The sequence below is a fragment of the Nansenia antarctica genome (assembly GCF_963989245.1).
Source record: "Nansenia antarctica genome assembly, chromosome: 4".
Classification (NCBI taxonomy): Eukaryota; Metazoa; Chordata; class Actinopteri; order Argentiniformes; family Microstomatidae; genus Nansenia; species Nansenia antarctica.
The window spans coordinates 26,899,264-26,914,703 of NC_137689.1; the positions used below are offsets into that span (position 1 = coordinate 26,899,264).

Consider the following 15,440-nt stretch of genomic DNA (forward strand, 5'->3'; position numbering starts at 1 on the left):
GACGTGTACTTGTGGTGTGAATTGTAATCAAGTGTCTCTAAGGGCTACCTACCAGCTCCAGCCCAGTTTGTTGGGCTCACAGTACTTCTCCATGATGGCAGTCAGCCTGAGCATTGAGAACTTCTGGAGCAGGTTCAGCTGAGCGGCCGACTGGCGGTTGATCTCCTGAGAGGCTGACGTCAGGCTGGGTCTGTGAGAGTTCTGGAAACTATGCCACCTCAGCTTCCTAGAGGAAAGGACAGAGGAGGAGGAGGAGAACTGGATGAATAAAGGGCGAATGTTTGGATCGATATAGTTACTGTGCTATAGGGTGCAGTTATGATACACCACCGATGATTTAATCCATCAATGTGTTTGACTATAATACTCTGTCAGCTTGGCAGCTATCGATTTGGTGAAATATCAAGAAGCCTCGGCAGAATAAACAATACAGCCTCAAGCAAAATGTCTGAATTATTCATGTAATTTATGTTATCAAACTTTACAACAGAGTATCTTCTTAATCTATCAATGTTTTTTTATAGATAGAAGGATACAAGAAAACAATAATAATCACACAAATACAGTAAGACATTTACACTACAATTGGCTAATATACTGCACAGTACATATACAGTGTCCGCAATAAGTACTGGAAAGAGGAAGCATTTTGTCTTCTTTCATCTCATTTTGTCTTTTAAACAGTTAGAAAATCATGAGGTTTAAGTAGAGATTCTCAGCTTCAATTGAATGTTTTCTTTCAGATTGGTTTCACAGTTTTGAAATTACAACAAAGTAGTCCCTCAATTTCTGGGAATCAACAGTAATGGGATTGGCTTGACGTGCGTTTCTGGCAAATCAGTTGTGTCTGTCACATCATTTGTGCAGGCATAAAAGATCTGTCAATGTCTAGTATTGATTAGCCTTTACATTTTCTTTCGGAGCCTGCTATTGGTGTCAGTCAACATGAAGACTAAAGAGTTGTCACTGCAAGTCAAGGAAGCCATTATTGGGGCTGAGAAATCAGAAAAAGAAACTATTGTAGAGATATCCATAACCTTAGGTTTGCCAACTACAATCATTTGGAACATCATCCAAAAGACGGAAAAACACTTGTAAGATCAGCAATTGCAAACGACCTAGTAGTCTTGCTCCATGCAAGACTTCTATAGTGGTTGATGGAAGAATGCTCACCATAATTAAGAACAACTCCAAAGTACTACCAGAACTACAGGCGCTACACTGTGAGGGGTAAACCGCTAGTTAGCAACAGAAACCGGATGGTCGGTTATTAACATTTTCTAAAAAAGTACCTAACAGATAGACACCCAAAATCCCTTGGGCGTGTATGGCTGCCACTGGAACTGTCTCACTTGTCTTGGTAAATGGACTGCACTTGTATAGCGCCTTTTTTGCTGCTCCAAAGCTCCAAAGTGCCTCTCATTCACCCATTCACACACACATTCACGGCAAGCTGCCATGCAAGGCGCTGGCCCGCTCACTGGGAGCTATTTTGGGGTTCAGTGTCTTGCCCAAGGACATTTCAACATGTGGCCAGCCGGGGCTTGAACCGCTGATCTGCCAACCTTGTGATCATTAGACGGCAACTCTACCTCCTGCGCCACAGCCGCCCACATCATTGATAATGTAACTGCTGACAGCAGCAGCAGAATGAATTCTGAAGTGTACAGAAACATCTTGTCTGCTAAAGTACGAGTAAATACTTCCAATCGCATAGGATCGCATTCATCATACAGCAAGACATCCCCCAACATACTGCCATAGCAACTAGGGAGTTTTTCAGGGCCTGGAAGTGGAAGCCTAGTGAATCGACCGATTGAAATCTAATTCAACATGCATTTAATTGGCTGATGAGGGAACTTAAGGCAAAAATACCTCAAAACTGAGCCTCAACAACTGAAGAAGGCTGCAGTACAGGCCTGACAGAGCATCACCTGAGAATATACTCAGCATCTGGTGTGGTCAACAGGTGACTTATATACAAAATACTAAACATGAGTGCTTTATTTCTTTATCGAATTAAAGCTGAAAATCTATTTTTAAACCTCATAGTATTTTAAATCCCAACTGTTGGACGATAGAGCTAAATGATTCCACTTTCCCATACTGATGGAGGGAACTGTATATATATACATATACCTGCTGGGCCTGGTTAAGGAAGCGCCCACTCCCGAGTCCCTCCTCTCTCTCGTTTCAACATCCTCCGCCTCGTTCAAGGAGTTCCCTGTGCTGTCGTAGTCACTGGCCGTCGTCCCTACATCCGACATGGACTGCTCCTCAAAATGGAGGCTGGAGGAAAACGTTGTTTCTCCGGTTTCCTGCGTGTCCTCCTCCTCCTCCTGCTCCTCCTCACGTCTGTCACTGATCTCCTGACACACCTTCTTGGACCACTGGTCTATGTTCTGCTGGAGGCCATGGACGTGTTGGAGGATGTCATCCAGGTGCTCGAAGACCGTCTCTCCGCTGCAGCCGAAGAGCTCGTCCGAACTGCCGCTCGCCTCGGCGGGGACGTTGTCGTAGATGCTCCCTGTGGAGTTGCAGGAGTTCCTCCTTCTGGGGAACATGGAGGAGGAGAAGTCCTGGGACTCGCTGCTACTCCCTAAGGAGAGGTCGGCGTCCTCCATCTGCCATCCGCTCAGCTCCTGGGAGGCGGAGGCTGGGCTCAGGCTCTCGATGGAAATGGATTTGGGAAAGGTTCCTGGCATGTGGTCTGTTGGCAGATGAACCAGGCAACCTTCTAGGCCGTTTCTATTACTGCTCCTCCGGCTCTCCTGCTTGGCCCCCATCCACCCCATCTCATAGTCCTCCAGATAAAGCCAGCTGGTCTTTGCCTTACTTCTCTCCTCTACCGGGGCCCTCCGGGCGGTCGTACGGCAGATCGTATGGGCCTTTTTGCTATAATGGACCTTATTTTCTGCTATATGGTTTTTCAATCCAGGGAGGCTTTCGTTGGGAGTACAGTGTAAGCTGGAGGGGGTTAGAGAGAGCCGCCGCTGCTGCTGCTGTGCAGTCCCACTTTGGCCGTCCGGCATTTTAGCCGCTTCCCTCTCTTTATCCTTTCTCTTGAACGACTCGATTTTCCTCAGGAAGGTCTTGGAACACCTCTTTGTCTTTTCTCTGCCGACGGAAATCACCTGCTCTTTGGGAGACAAGGGTTGTTCCTCCTTGCCCGAGGAGCTGGATTCGCTGGATTCGCTGGAAGGGTGAGACCTGTGGGGGGTGGTGAGGGAGAAGGGTTCTGCTGTGGTGACCTGAGCGGAGGAGGAGGTGGGGAGGGTTCCCCTGCTGGAGGTGTTGCTGGTGCCCCTGGAGCTCTCCTCCACACTCAGGCTGCTGCTGCTGTGGGCGGAGGTGACCTCCAGGTTGCTGAAGTCGCTGAGGATGCTCTCGCTGCTGGCTGACGTCCTCATGGCCGGCAGCATGGCGGAGGAGAGGACCTCCACACTCGGGGAGATGTGCGGCGAGAGGGTCCGCAGACGGGACCACGTCTTACTCTCTCTCTGGAACGCCCAGCGATCGCTGATGGCACATAGGTCTTCCTCCTCAGAGTCCTCACTCTGGATTATTAGAGAACACAGTTATTGATTTATTTATTTATTCATAAATGTTTTATCCTTTAAACCGAATAAGTCACAAGTGAGCCCTGGCCAAGAAGGCAGATACACAAGACACAGTATGTAATATAGCATATGAATTGCTTAGTAGAGAACTGTGCAAAGTGTATAAAACACTTCAAAGAACTTAGCTTCCTAATGACAAAGTGTTAAAAGCATGTGCACTCCATGGTCAATATTGTATTTAAAATCATCAAACGAAAAATATTTGGCAAGTCCTTTGGATGACTTGATCATCTTGAGCAAGGACAATGGCAATACAACAAGACTATTAGGCATGATGAAATTAAGGGTGAAAATAGGGGATTTAAGTAAAAAGCAAGGATAGTAATATCCTCTGTGGAAAACCAGCGCCTGACACTCCATAAACTAAGACCGGCAGTTCATATGTACAGGTTGACCCACCTGTTTGTGCTGGAAATGGACCTCCAGCCTCATAGAGGCACACCTGTTTAGAGTAGACAGCCTCCTACATGGACAGAAGAGGGGTCAGGGGTCAAAGAGGGGTCATGAAACCTCCAAAGACATATTAACATAAGCTCCAGGACCAAAAGCAGCAGTCATTGCATCATCAATTATCCAACCTAATATATGGCTCATCTCTACCAATATTGGAATAAAATAATCACTTTATCTCCTAGATTAAGATATCTCAGATTAAGATCTTAATAAAATATGCAGTAAAAAAAATAAAAAACCTTGCTGGTAGGCTTTGACAGTGATAAGAAGTAGACAAACAATAAGTCAATAAGTAGGAGAAAACAGGGAAGGGAAGATAGTTGGAGGATGGTGACAGAGGGAAGAGGGTGAGCGATGAGAGAGAGACAAGGGTTGGAGAATGGTGAGAGATGGAAGAGGGTTGGGGAACGGTGTGGTAGCGAAGAGGGAGGGAGAACAGTGAGAGAGGGAAATCTCGGCACAAGCTGGGCCCAAGCCCGTGGCATTCAGGCCCAGCCCTACCCTACCCTACCCTACCCTAACCGACGAGCTAAGCATTCACCCCGGCCCGAGCCCTACCTGGGCCTTATCTGTTCATGGCGTCGGGACCCGTCTGGCTTGCAGACCTCTAATCCCCACTACTACCTAGTTAACTAGAACACTACTTTACATTGTTACCTAGTTAACTAGAACACTACTTTACATTGTTACCTAGTTAACTAGAACACTACTTTACATTGTTACCTAGTTAACTAGAACACTACTTTACATTGTTACCTAGTTAACTAGAACACTACTTTACATTGTTAGCAGGCTCACAAAACAAGCTGTGTTAGTTGAACAATGTTGACATTTTTTCAGAATAAAAGTCGGAACATTTGATCGACTGCCGACTTGTTCCCGGTTTCACCAGCTGCTGTCACATAATATGAAGAGCGACGACTTCATGGTGACTTCATAGAGACATCTCATGTGACTGCCAACCTCATATACCCCCAAAGTTGGAATTCAATGATGGATCCAAATGCGTCAGTCGTGTAAATGACCAGACCGTGTCACATATATGGCGTATAGTTAAATTTAGAGCAAGAATATGTAGACATGCTGGCCTCAAGCCCAGACCGTTCTGTTTTTACATCAGAGTACATTTCAGCACCAGAACTCCGATTTGTATTCTGGCTTGATTGGTGTTATCATGAGACAGGGACAACGCAACGAGTTGACATCAAAGACCTCAGACTTTTTCTATGTACACAAGGTGTGGCATATCCAGATGCTGATTAGATAGCAGGGTTATTGCACAGATGTGCCTCAGGCTGGTCCCAATAAAAGGCCACTCTAAAATGTGCAGTTTTATCACACAGCACAATGCCACATACGTCGCAAGTTTTGAGGGAGCGTGCAATTGGCAGGAATATCCACCAGAGCTGTTGCCCGTCAATTGAATGTTCATTGAATGTTCTCTACCATAAGCCGTCTCCAAAGGCGTTTCCGAGAATTGGAATTGGAATTGGAAACGACTTTGGAGACAGCTTATGGTAGAGAAATGAACATTCAATTCACAGGCAACAGCTCTGGTGGACATAGAAGTGTTAATGTTGCTAATTCAAATGTTAATGTCTGCTAAGGTTGCTAAGGTTGTTAATGTCCGCTTACCTGCATAGCGACTTCAATGAATCCTGATCCAGAAATTCGTGATCTTTTTTCACAGAGGAGATGTCTAACGGAAACAGTGCCGCTGTAGAGTAAAAGAAGTGGAGATGTTCATGTAGGCTACTGTATATGAACTGACAGTTAGAAGTACAGTGGCTTGGTTGTCAGGTTGTCATTACAAATTGAGCAAATGGAGAGGAACAAAACTGCTCAGGAATGTGACCCTGAGGCCTGGAGAGACTTGCAAACATCTACAAAGTTGAATGGTGGAGAGTAAAAAGCACAGTCGATGGGACAACATCATCTCAGTCACTCTACAAAATAGATCTATATCCAAAGTGGCCCAAAATAATCCATTAATGGAAAAATAATCTATCTCATATCTATAATTGTGTTTAGTGCAAATCAAGCACATGCAATGCAGTTTCTGCACCATCTCTCGTGTGAAGAATAGTGGTAGCTGCATCAAATGTGTACATTTGTCACTGGCAGGGACTGGGGAGTTTGTCAGGATCAAGAGAAAATTATAAAATGTGCTGTGTTGGTAGTGACATCCTAATCTACACAGTGTGTAATTGATTCCTATGCAAATCAGAGACCCTATAAAAACAAAGATATTGATTCCAAAATTACATTTATTATATTTACTATTATCCTTGCATTAAGATGAACTCAATTCAACTTATTGAGTGATTTGATGATGACATTTTTGCTTTTTAGCTCATTTTAAGAGTGTAATAACAAAGGGTGTGAAGACTTATGCATATGAGGCATTTCTGTGTTTCAGTTGTAATACATTTGCAGGCATTTCTAAAAACTAGTTTTCACTTTGTCATTCTGGGGTATTGTGACAATTGATGACAATTGTATTGACAATTGCTTTTTTTTATTTAATCAATTTTAAATTGAGTCTATAACACAACAAAATGTGGAAAAGGTGAAGGGGTGTGTTGCCATTTGATAGCCACTGTATACGATAAATGGCATATATTAAAGGGAAGTTACTCTCTTTGATATAAAAAAAACCTCAATATGTCAACTTTTGATCTTTTTTTTTGCGATTCAAATTGTGGACTGACTTGATTGGGGTTTTTAAAAATCCCTCTTTGATCTCAAATGCTGCCTTTGCCAGAGACCAAAGCAGTATCCATGCCAACAGAACATGTTCACAGAGCCTAGAGATGTGATACATCCCTGGCAATGCCTACAGTAGTTGTATAGAATGTGGTTTATTAAATTAATTAATGAATTAATTAACAAGCTTTCATACGGAAGAGTATTAGGGCCACCAACTTGAGTTTTTTTTTCCCCCTGAAAGGGGGGGGGTTATATTCTGAGTTTAAAGTCCGAATTTCTGAGATTAAAGTCAGAATTTCTGAGATAAAAGTCTGAATTTCTGAGATAAAAAGTCAGAATTTCTGAGATTAAAGTCAGAATTTCTGAGATAAAAAGTCCTACTGGTTAAAATGAATGCTCTTATCAAGTTATACTTTGGAATTGACTTTAGTATTAAGGACATTATTTGTCTATTGACACAAAATCACCTTATTGAATGAATGAATGAATGAATGGTCTTTATTGTCATTGCTACAGTACAGGTACCAAACAACGAAATTTAGGAGGGGTGGCTCCCCTGGTTTTAGGAAAGAAAAAAAAAAACTTTTAAAAAAATCACAAGAAGGGAAGGAGCTGGTTTACATAAATAAAGGCTATGTACACTATCCACTGTACTATACTGTACAGATAGACGACTAGGGTTGTCATATTGCACAATAGTGTTATTGCACATTTATTTAAAGTGTCGCAGTTTTATTATAAGTATTCGTACTTTGAAGCGACGTTGTCGCGAACTGGGTCTTTAGGCTACAAAAGAAGAAATCACTCAGATTTAAATGAGGTAATAGCCTTTGTGCAGAAGGAACTATCAGGAAGTGGCTAAATGCAAGGCTATCGTTGGATGCATCTTTGTGCCATTCGAATGGGATTCGTGGTGCAACAAGATGTGATACGACAGATTATCAAATTAATTGACCCATGTTCTGTGCCCCTATCAGTTCGCAGCCTCTCTGGACATCCTCCAACACAATGCTTTGAATATAATATCCAGCTATGACTTTCGGGTCGTTGTTTGTAGTGTACGCATCAATACCACATAACGACTATAGCCATCGATGCAACCATTGATCCCTATTGATTCCATACGGCTTCAGTTTGTCGTAAGAGTCCATATGCCAGAGTGCATTAGGACCTCAGGGTTAGAGTGCTGCCATCGCCGCAGACGATGTGCCTGTCGCAGTTCCACACCTTGAGGATCAATTAATTAGATAATCTGTAGTTTCGAAACAACGTTTCGTTGTTGCACCACGAATCCCATTCGAATGGCACGAAGATGCATCCATCGATAGACTTGCATTTGGCCACTTCCCGATAGTTCCTCCTGCACAAAGGCTATTACCTCATTTAAATCTGAGTAATACCAATAAACACTAAACTGACTTTTTCTAATAAATTCAGACTTTAATCTCAGAAATTCTGACTTTTTATCTCAGAAATTCTGACTTTAATCTCAGAAATTCAGACTTTTTATCTCAGAAATTCTGACTTTTTTCTCAGAAATTCTGACTCTAAACTCAGAATATAACCCCCCCCCCCCCCCTTTCGGGAGAAAAAAAAAACTCAGTTCGTGGCCCTAATACTCTTCCGTACTTTCACGTGTCTGATCAACTTGAAAGCCTAATCCGTCATGATCAGACACGTGCATGCTGTTGGCTGATCCCCAAAAGTAGCCCATGTACACAACACTGGTTGTTTGACTAAAGAAATTAAATAAACACTAAATAGAGATAGAACTGAACCATGTATATGCTACACACAGGGTGTAGTAGCTATTGTGTGTACAGGGATTAAAAAAGGCAACAAAACAATGTTTGTCCCACAACATTCCAGAGGCTTCCCATTTCCAGCCTTTGTTTCTCTCTACTTCCCTTCTGAGAGGCGAAACCAGAAGGTGATGGTCCTGCCCTCTCATTGGCTGAACACTGAGTGTTAGAGTTGACTCTAACCTGAAGGCCTGAACAGGTGATAACCAAAAGTGTGGATGCTTAACAAACATGTTTTTGGCTCTAATCAACATTTCAGAGTGCCAAAGTGTGCCAGTAAAACTTTCACTCTTTTTCTTCCACTACATTCATGTGGCTGGTAACTGTAATTTCCCTTTACATGTAATTTTCCCTTTTCAAATTTGCCAGTAATTTGGTTTATGATTTACTTGTCAGCTTAACTTTCGGCTTCACATTTTTTGTACAGTATAATTATTACTGTAGGGGTAATCAACAACTTGAGGGAGAGCAATTCAGACAAGAATAATTAGAGTGCGTAATACAATGAAATTATCTTCCACACTGGAGTTAAATCAGCCTGTTTTCTGATCCAGTGCTAGTCGAAGAGACACATAAATAGCCTACCTAGTTAGGCGTTTGACTGTACTACTGTAGGAGCTGACTGAACACACTGATTCTTGTAACCAGACAAGTCACTGTACCCGAGTGGGCTATTCATTTTGTATACATATATATATATATATATATATATATATATATATATACATATATGTATATATAGCTTAACAGCGTGAAGCTGAAAGTTAAGCTATATATATCGTGAGCTTAGAATTATAAGGTTCTATCTCCGTTTAGGGTAGTTCAGAGATATTGAGCGTCAAAGTTTTTACATTCCATTATGTTTTGTGAGATGGAACCTTTGTATTTTATTAATTACAAACTCAAAAATGTAAACATTTTAAAAATAACACCACACAGGCATTAATAAACACCTAATGGATCAGATTATGTAAAAAACTCAATTTTGACAAAAATTGAGATAGAACCTTATAATTCTAATGTCACGATATGTAGTATATAGTTCAACCCTGGAATTATATTCACCTGACTCATGTCATAACGAGTAAATCACCTTGGTCTGGGCCTAAGTAATCATCTTCTCAAAAGGTAACAAAGAAGAATCCAAAAGGGTTCCCAAACCTTTGCACAGGGCCCTTTTACTTTTTTATCATTTAAAAAAAAAAGAAAAAAAAGAAAAAGAAACCTTAAAACTTGCAGAAAGGTGTCATATTTAACTTTGTAGCATTTAGCGTTCAGGTTTGCTTTCAATCACTTGGAGATTAATTGTAACAGACATTTAAACCTGGGGTGCCCAAAATGTTTGCACCCCACTGTATATAAGTACTGTATAGTGAGATCTATTCAATACCTTCTTAGAGCTGTGCATATTCATTACCTTCATAGAGCTGTGCATATTCATTACCTTCATAGAGCTGTGCATATTCATTACCTTCATAGAGCTGTGCATATTCATTACCTTCATAGAGCTGTGCATATTCACTACCTTCATAGAGCTGTGCATATTCATTACCTTCATAGAGCTGTGCATATTCATTACCTTCATAGAGCTGTGCATATTCATTACCTTCATAGAGCTGTGCATATTCATTACCTTCATAGAGCTGTGCATATTCACTACCTTCATAGAGCTGTGCATATTCATTACCTTCATAGAGCTGTGCATATTCATTACCTTCATAGAGCTGTGCATATTCATTACCTTCATAGAGCTGTGCATATTCATTACCTTCATAGAGCTGTGCATATTCAATACCTTCATAGAGCTGTGCATATTCATTACCTTCATAGAGCTGTGCATATTCATTACCTTCATAGAGCTGTGCATATTCATTACCTTCATAGAGCTGTGCATATTGCGGAAATCCAGCCGCCCGTAGCCAATTACAAGCTTCTTTAGCCTCCAGTTCTGAAAGAAAGGAAAGAAGGAACATAATGATGACACCAATACATGCAGTATTCAGTCATAACCTATAGGACATGTGATTCCAGCATCATAAAGGTTTACAGAGCTGCTTCTGTTGAGGGTCATGATCATGTGACAGTGGAACACACACTTCCATTACATTTTGAATTGACTCAATTCTATTCTGCTTTCCAGTCAATGTATTAGAGCTATATAGAGACACCTCAACTCATACCGATGTGCTGAATGTACTCGCATACGAACCAAACTGTTCCGAGCTTAGAGCCTAAAGTAGAGTTGGAGTACATTATTCATTTACTGTTCATACATGTTCTCTATCCCCATGTTACATTCTACAGTACCTTATCCAGAGTCTGAGGGCAGGCAATGGTGAGGTGAGGACAACATGAAAGACATCAATGAACGCACAAAACATATCTGTTACGTATCTGTAACCTTAAGCACACAGTCACTTTACTCAATACTACCTCTTACACCCAATGCCACCGAGTGCAATAATGACATTCTCCTTGTACTATTATACTGTTCTTTTATTTGACTATTTGTACTACTAATTGTATCCTGTCTTATTGTCTCCCACAACTTGTCACCTGTCTCAATTGTCTCACTTATGTCTTGTACTATTGTCACTTTATTTTATCTTGACTTCTCTTGCCTATTGGCTTATTTTCTTGTGCTGCAATGTCAGGAACTGAAGACTAAAAATGTTACTCTCTTACGCTTGTGTAATGTGATGTAACAATAAAACTTGAAACTGTAATGTTGGTTTAGCATGGACCTGACTTGACCGCCGTGGGGCGGCTGTGGTGCAGGAGGTAGAGCCGCCGTCTAATGATCGCAAGGTTGGCAGATCGGCAGTTCGAGCCCCGGCTGGCCACATGTCGAAGTGTCCTTGGGCAAGACACTGAACCCCAAATTGCTCCCAGTGAGCGGACTGGCGCCTTGCATGGTAGCTTGCCTCCATTGATGTGTGAATGTGTGTGTGAATGGGTGAATGAGAGGCCGTTGTAAAGCGCTTTGGATAAAGGCGCTATATAAGTGCAGTCCATTTACTATTAACAGTGCAGTCACTGGTGGGGCATGACACTGGCCTGACAAGCATAAAATGCATTCATAGAATCTAAACATGGTCTGGAAAACCTCAACTGGGATAGTTGGGATATTCTGAAGCGCCAACATCACTGCTGCCTCACCAAGCTCATCAGAATGGGTCAGGGTAAGAAACGTTATGTGGCAAACACATTAGCTTCAGTAAAGAAGACATATTTAGGTCCAAACACAAAACTTTGAAGAAGGTTCCAAAAACACAACCTATCGTAATATCTGAACATGCTTAAAACTGAAAATGTTGTGGTTACAACGCCGTGTAATCACACTGTACAAGTACAAGACAGTCAAATTCATTGGCTTTGGTTAGTGATAATTAGTAGAATGAGTGACTTGACCTCTCGATGAACAGAAGAGTGTGTCTGTGTGTGTCTGACAGGTAAATGCGTGGCCAAACCCTAAGACCGCTTAAAAAAATAAAAAATAAAAAACTTGCATGAGTTTACTGTACTATAGGTCTGACTCATTTCTAAATCGGCCCCTTCTTTTCCTCTCTGTGGGACTCCTCCTACTTACGACATTCCTTAACTCCCTCGCTCCCTGAGCTCTGACTGGATATCATAACTGGAGGTCTGTGTTCTCCAGCACCATGAGAGTCCTACTGTGCTCTTCTCCACGTAACGCACAGCCACTTCACTCTGAAACCCCAAATAGGAAATTCGTGAAAGAGGCCCGCCTCATAACCATACTTTCACATGGCACAAAAAAAGACATGTACTGTATCTGAAACAACTGCTCAACTGCAGTCAATTTATTTATACAGAACACAACATCCATAAATGGAATTGTAAACCAAAATCAGTAAAAACCTGTATCGTGATTGAGATGACTGTGAGGAGCCTCTGAGCAGCACGAACCCTTGCTAAATGAGCTGTGAACTGGTGATCCCCGGGGAAGCAACGCTTCCTTCCCATGCAGACCCCCCCTTCCACCCCCACCCCAACTTGAGTGCCCTGCCCTACAGCAAAACCGGCTCCAAGAAAACCCTGTTGTATGAGCTATGACTACGGTATTACTCATAGGACACATAAATCAGGGCAAACCGCTCGTTAAAACGAATGAACAGTTACATGCTCCTTTAACGTTAACAAATGAGGTTGATGACCAACATGACTCTTTTCCTACGGAAAGCTCAAAATCAAAGAACACACAATCAACTATAATGACAGATGTTTATATATATATAATAGTAATAAAAAACAACTCCATATATTAAATTAAGTATGTTCAAAAAGTACTCTTAAAATGTACAATGTAAACTGACTGTATATTGATGCCGTATCTCACGTTGGTATGTAGAGAGCTCCTTCCATGCAATAATAGTACAAGGATATTCCATATCCTGCTCTCATTGCCGATGATCTACTGTCGCTGGTCTGTAATCAACCAAAGAAGCAGCTGGAAGGCTGTTGGAACTTCAAACAAATTTGCCTTGGGGCAAGTGCAGCATCCTGACCGAAGCCACCATCTGGTTCTCTACAAGGTTCACTTCAGCCGTCTGTTGGACTCTCGTCCTTCCCTCATGCTGAGTCTTGAAGTTGTCCTCTGAACCTTGACACCAGAACTCCACAACAGCTGAGAGATACTCTTAACATCTTCAAAACTGCCCCACAAGGGCAGACTTTGACAAGCCAGTGCCTTCAAATAGTATCGTAGAAGTCTTAACAGCCAAAAGAAGAAGAAATACTGTATAACACTTGGATGCCATTCAATGGTTATATTTCAACACTGATGATTGAAGTTGTGCAATTGAAATGAGTGTCAGATGTTTACAAAGCACGAGTGCTGCTGCTACATTTCTGCAAAATCTCACTTTAGAAAGCCATTGAAACTTGAATCGTGTTTAAACTAAGATGGTGTTACTGACTGGAATTATTTTTGCTTGCAGGCATCCGAACCTTCAATCGATGTGTTTAAAGAATCAAATGTTCACCACAGAAGAGGTCATGGAGGACCTTGAATTAAAGGGCAAGGGGAAAAAAGCTGTTTTTATTTGACTTGCTATGCTTGATTTGACCAGGAGAGGTTTGACCAGGCATATCCTACTGAAGCCCTGTCCACACCTATACGTTTTTTTGATAAACGTGGATTTTTATATACGGTTTGGGGGGTTCGTCCACACGCAAACAAATGTTTGCCCCTGAAAACGAACAAAAATAAATAAATAAATAAACTCCACAGTGAAGACTTAAAAACGCTGTATATTCGCCGTATATTTTAGACGTGGGGACGAGATAGACAGAGGCTGTGTTCGGAATAGCATACTAGCATACTACTCATACTAGATATGACGTAGATTTTGAGTATGTAGTGCGTTCACACTGTACAGTATGCGAGATTTGAGTATGCAAGAGATTTAGTATGTGAGCAATTACTTCCGGGATAATTGAAGTCAGTTACGATGGACACTTTTGGCATTCTAGATCCCCAAAATGCAATCATGTTCTTTTACCAACTGCTAAGACAACAATATAGTAAACTAGTTACTTGAGCTAGTTAAAGATATTGGCCCCCCAAATCATTTTACAACTTACAATGTTTCTGTCCAACTCCGTAAGTGAAGGTATGTAAACGCAGGGTGCGTTGACTGCGTTCGGGAAATCGCTCTGAGAGCGCCGGAGCGCACACTGGGTGCAACGTCATAAAGGGACCAGGTAATTTGATTGGACAAGAGGCATTCCATGAGTGCTGATCAGATTTCCAGGGTGAATTTACGAACGCAGCTAGCGAACAGAAGACGCAAAAAATCGTCAGATCAGATATATAAACGGGTTATTTTGGTAAACTGGGAGGCAGTATGCATACTGTGTAAACGGTCGGCTGGTTTTCGCATACTTATTATGAATTTAGTAGGCAGTATGCAGTATATACTCATTGAGTATGCTAGTATGCAGTATGCTAGTATACCATTCCGAACACAGCCAGAGTTTTTTGTATTAGTCACGTCATCATGCGCATATCGTGCGCACTGCAGCTGTTTGCTGTTCCCTCCAACGTCATATCCTGGCGCCAGTAACTATGCTTTCATAGGTTTTCTGTACTTTGTACTCAAGAGTGATGCTCAAGAATACTTCGACTTCACTGTCTGTCCAAATAAACGTCTCCTTTCCCCGAGGCGGCATGTTGCTTACGTGGGAGAAATGTTGTATTTCCCGGTAACGCGGAAGAACCAGTAGTAGCTTTGTTTTCCTGGTGTCTGATTGGCCAGCGGGGATATGGGGTTAAAATGATATCGCCGACTACTGGTGTGGAATGCTCAATGACAGCGTTTATATTGCGTTCATGCGTATGCATGTGGATACAGATATTTTTATAAACATGCTCGTGTGGACGGTAATATTTTTATATACGAAAAATGTATTGGTGTGGACAAGCCCTGAGTTTTATGACTGATTTGATATCGTTTGCTGATTTGATATCGTTTGCACCTAGCTACCACATGACTCTGCAGAATTCGAGAGCTGAGACGGCGAAGATACGAAACCTACAGGGAAGTTTCCATATCGTTTTTGGTATTGCGTGGTCGGCGATACAGGAGTGTGTGTTGAAAATGATGACGTACAGTCACTGGATAAAAGCATCTACTAAATATCCAAAATCTAAATGTACATATCAGTATGATACGTCTGTAAGTCATGGCTAAATACTATCTCAATAACCACACTTGTACACGACTTAGAAGACATAGCCAATGAAGTGCAGCATTTTAGCTTCCTTTTTTTTGCATGATCAAATGTTTGTATTTGATATTCCGTACGGGTGTACGGGTGCAAGTCGTATGAC

The 15,440-nt window shown here is 41.8% G+C and overlaps 1 protein-coding gene across 1 annotated transcript in view; it reads right to left on the reverse strand.

Moving 5' to 3' along the window:
* Positions 1 to 15,440, reverse strand: part of stard8 (StAR related lipid transfer domain containing 8) — a gene marked incomplete at its 5' end in the record, with an annotated part of 36,978 nt that overhangs the window by 10,923 nt on the left and 10,615 nt on the right. Inside the window, 5 exons of the mRNA XM_080530375.1 lie at positions 53 to 226; positions 2,140 to 3,557; positions 4,020 to 4,083; positions 5,709 to 5,790; positions 10,461 to 10,532. Coding sequence (XP_080386501.1) covers positions 53 to 226; positions 2,140 to 3,557; positions 4,020 to 4,083; positions 5,709 to 5,790; positions 10,461 to 10,532 — 1,810 coding nt within the window. The remainder of the gene's footprint in view (positions 1 to 52; positions 227 to 2,139; positions 3,558 to 4,019; positions 4,084 to 5,708; positions 5,791 to 10,460; positions 10,533 to 15,440) is intronic.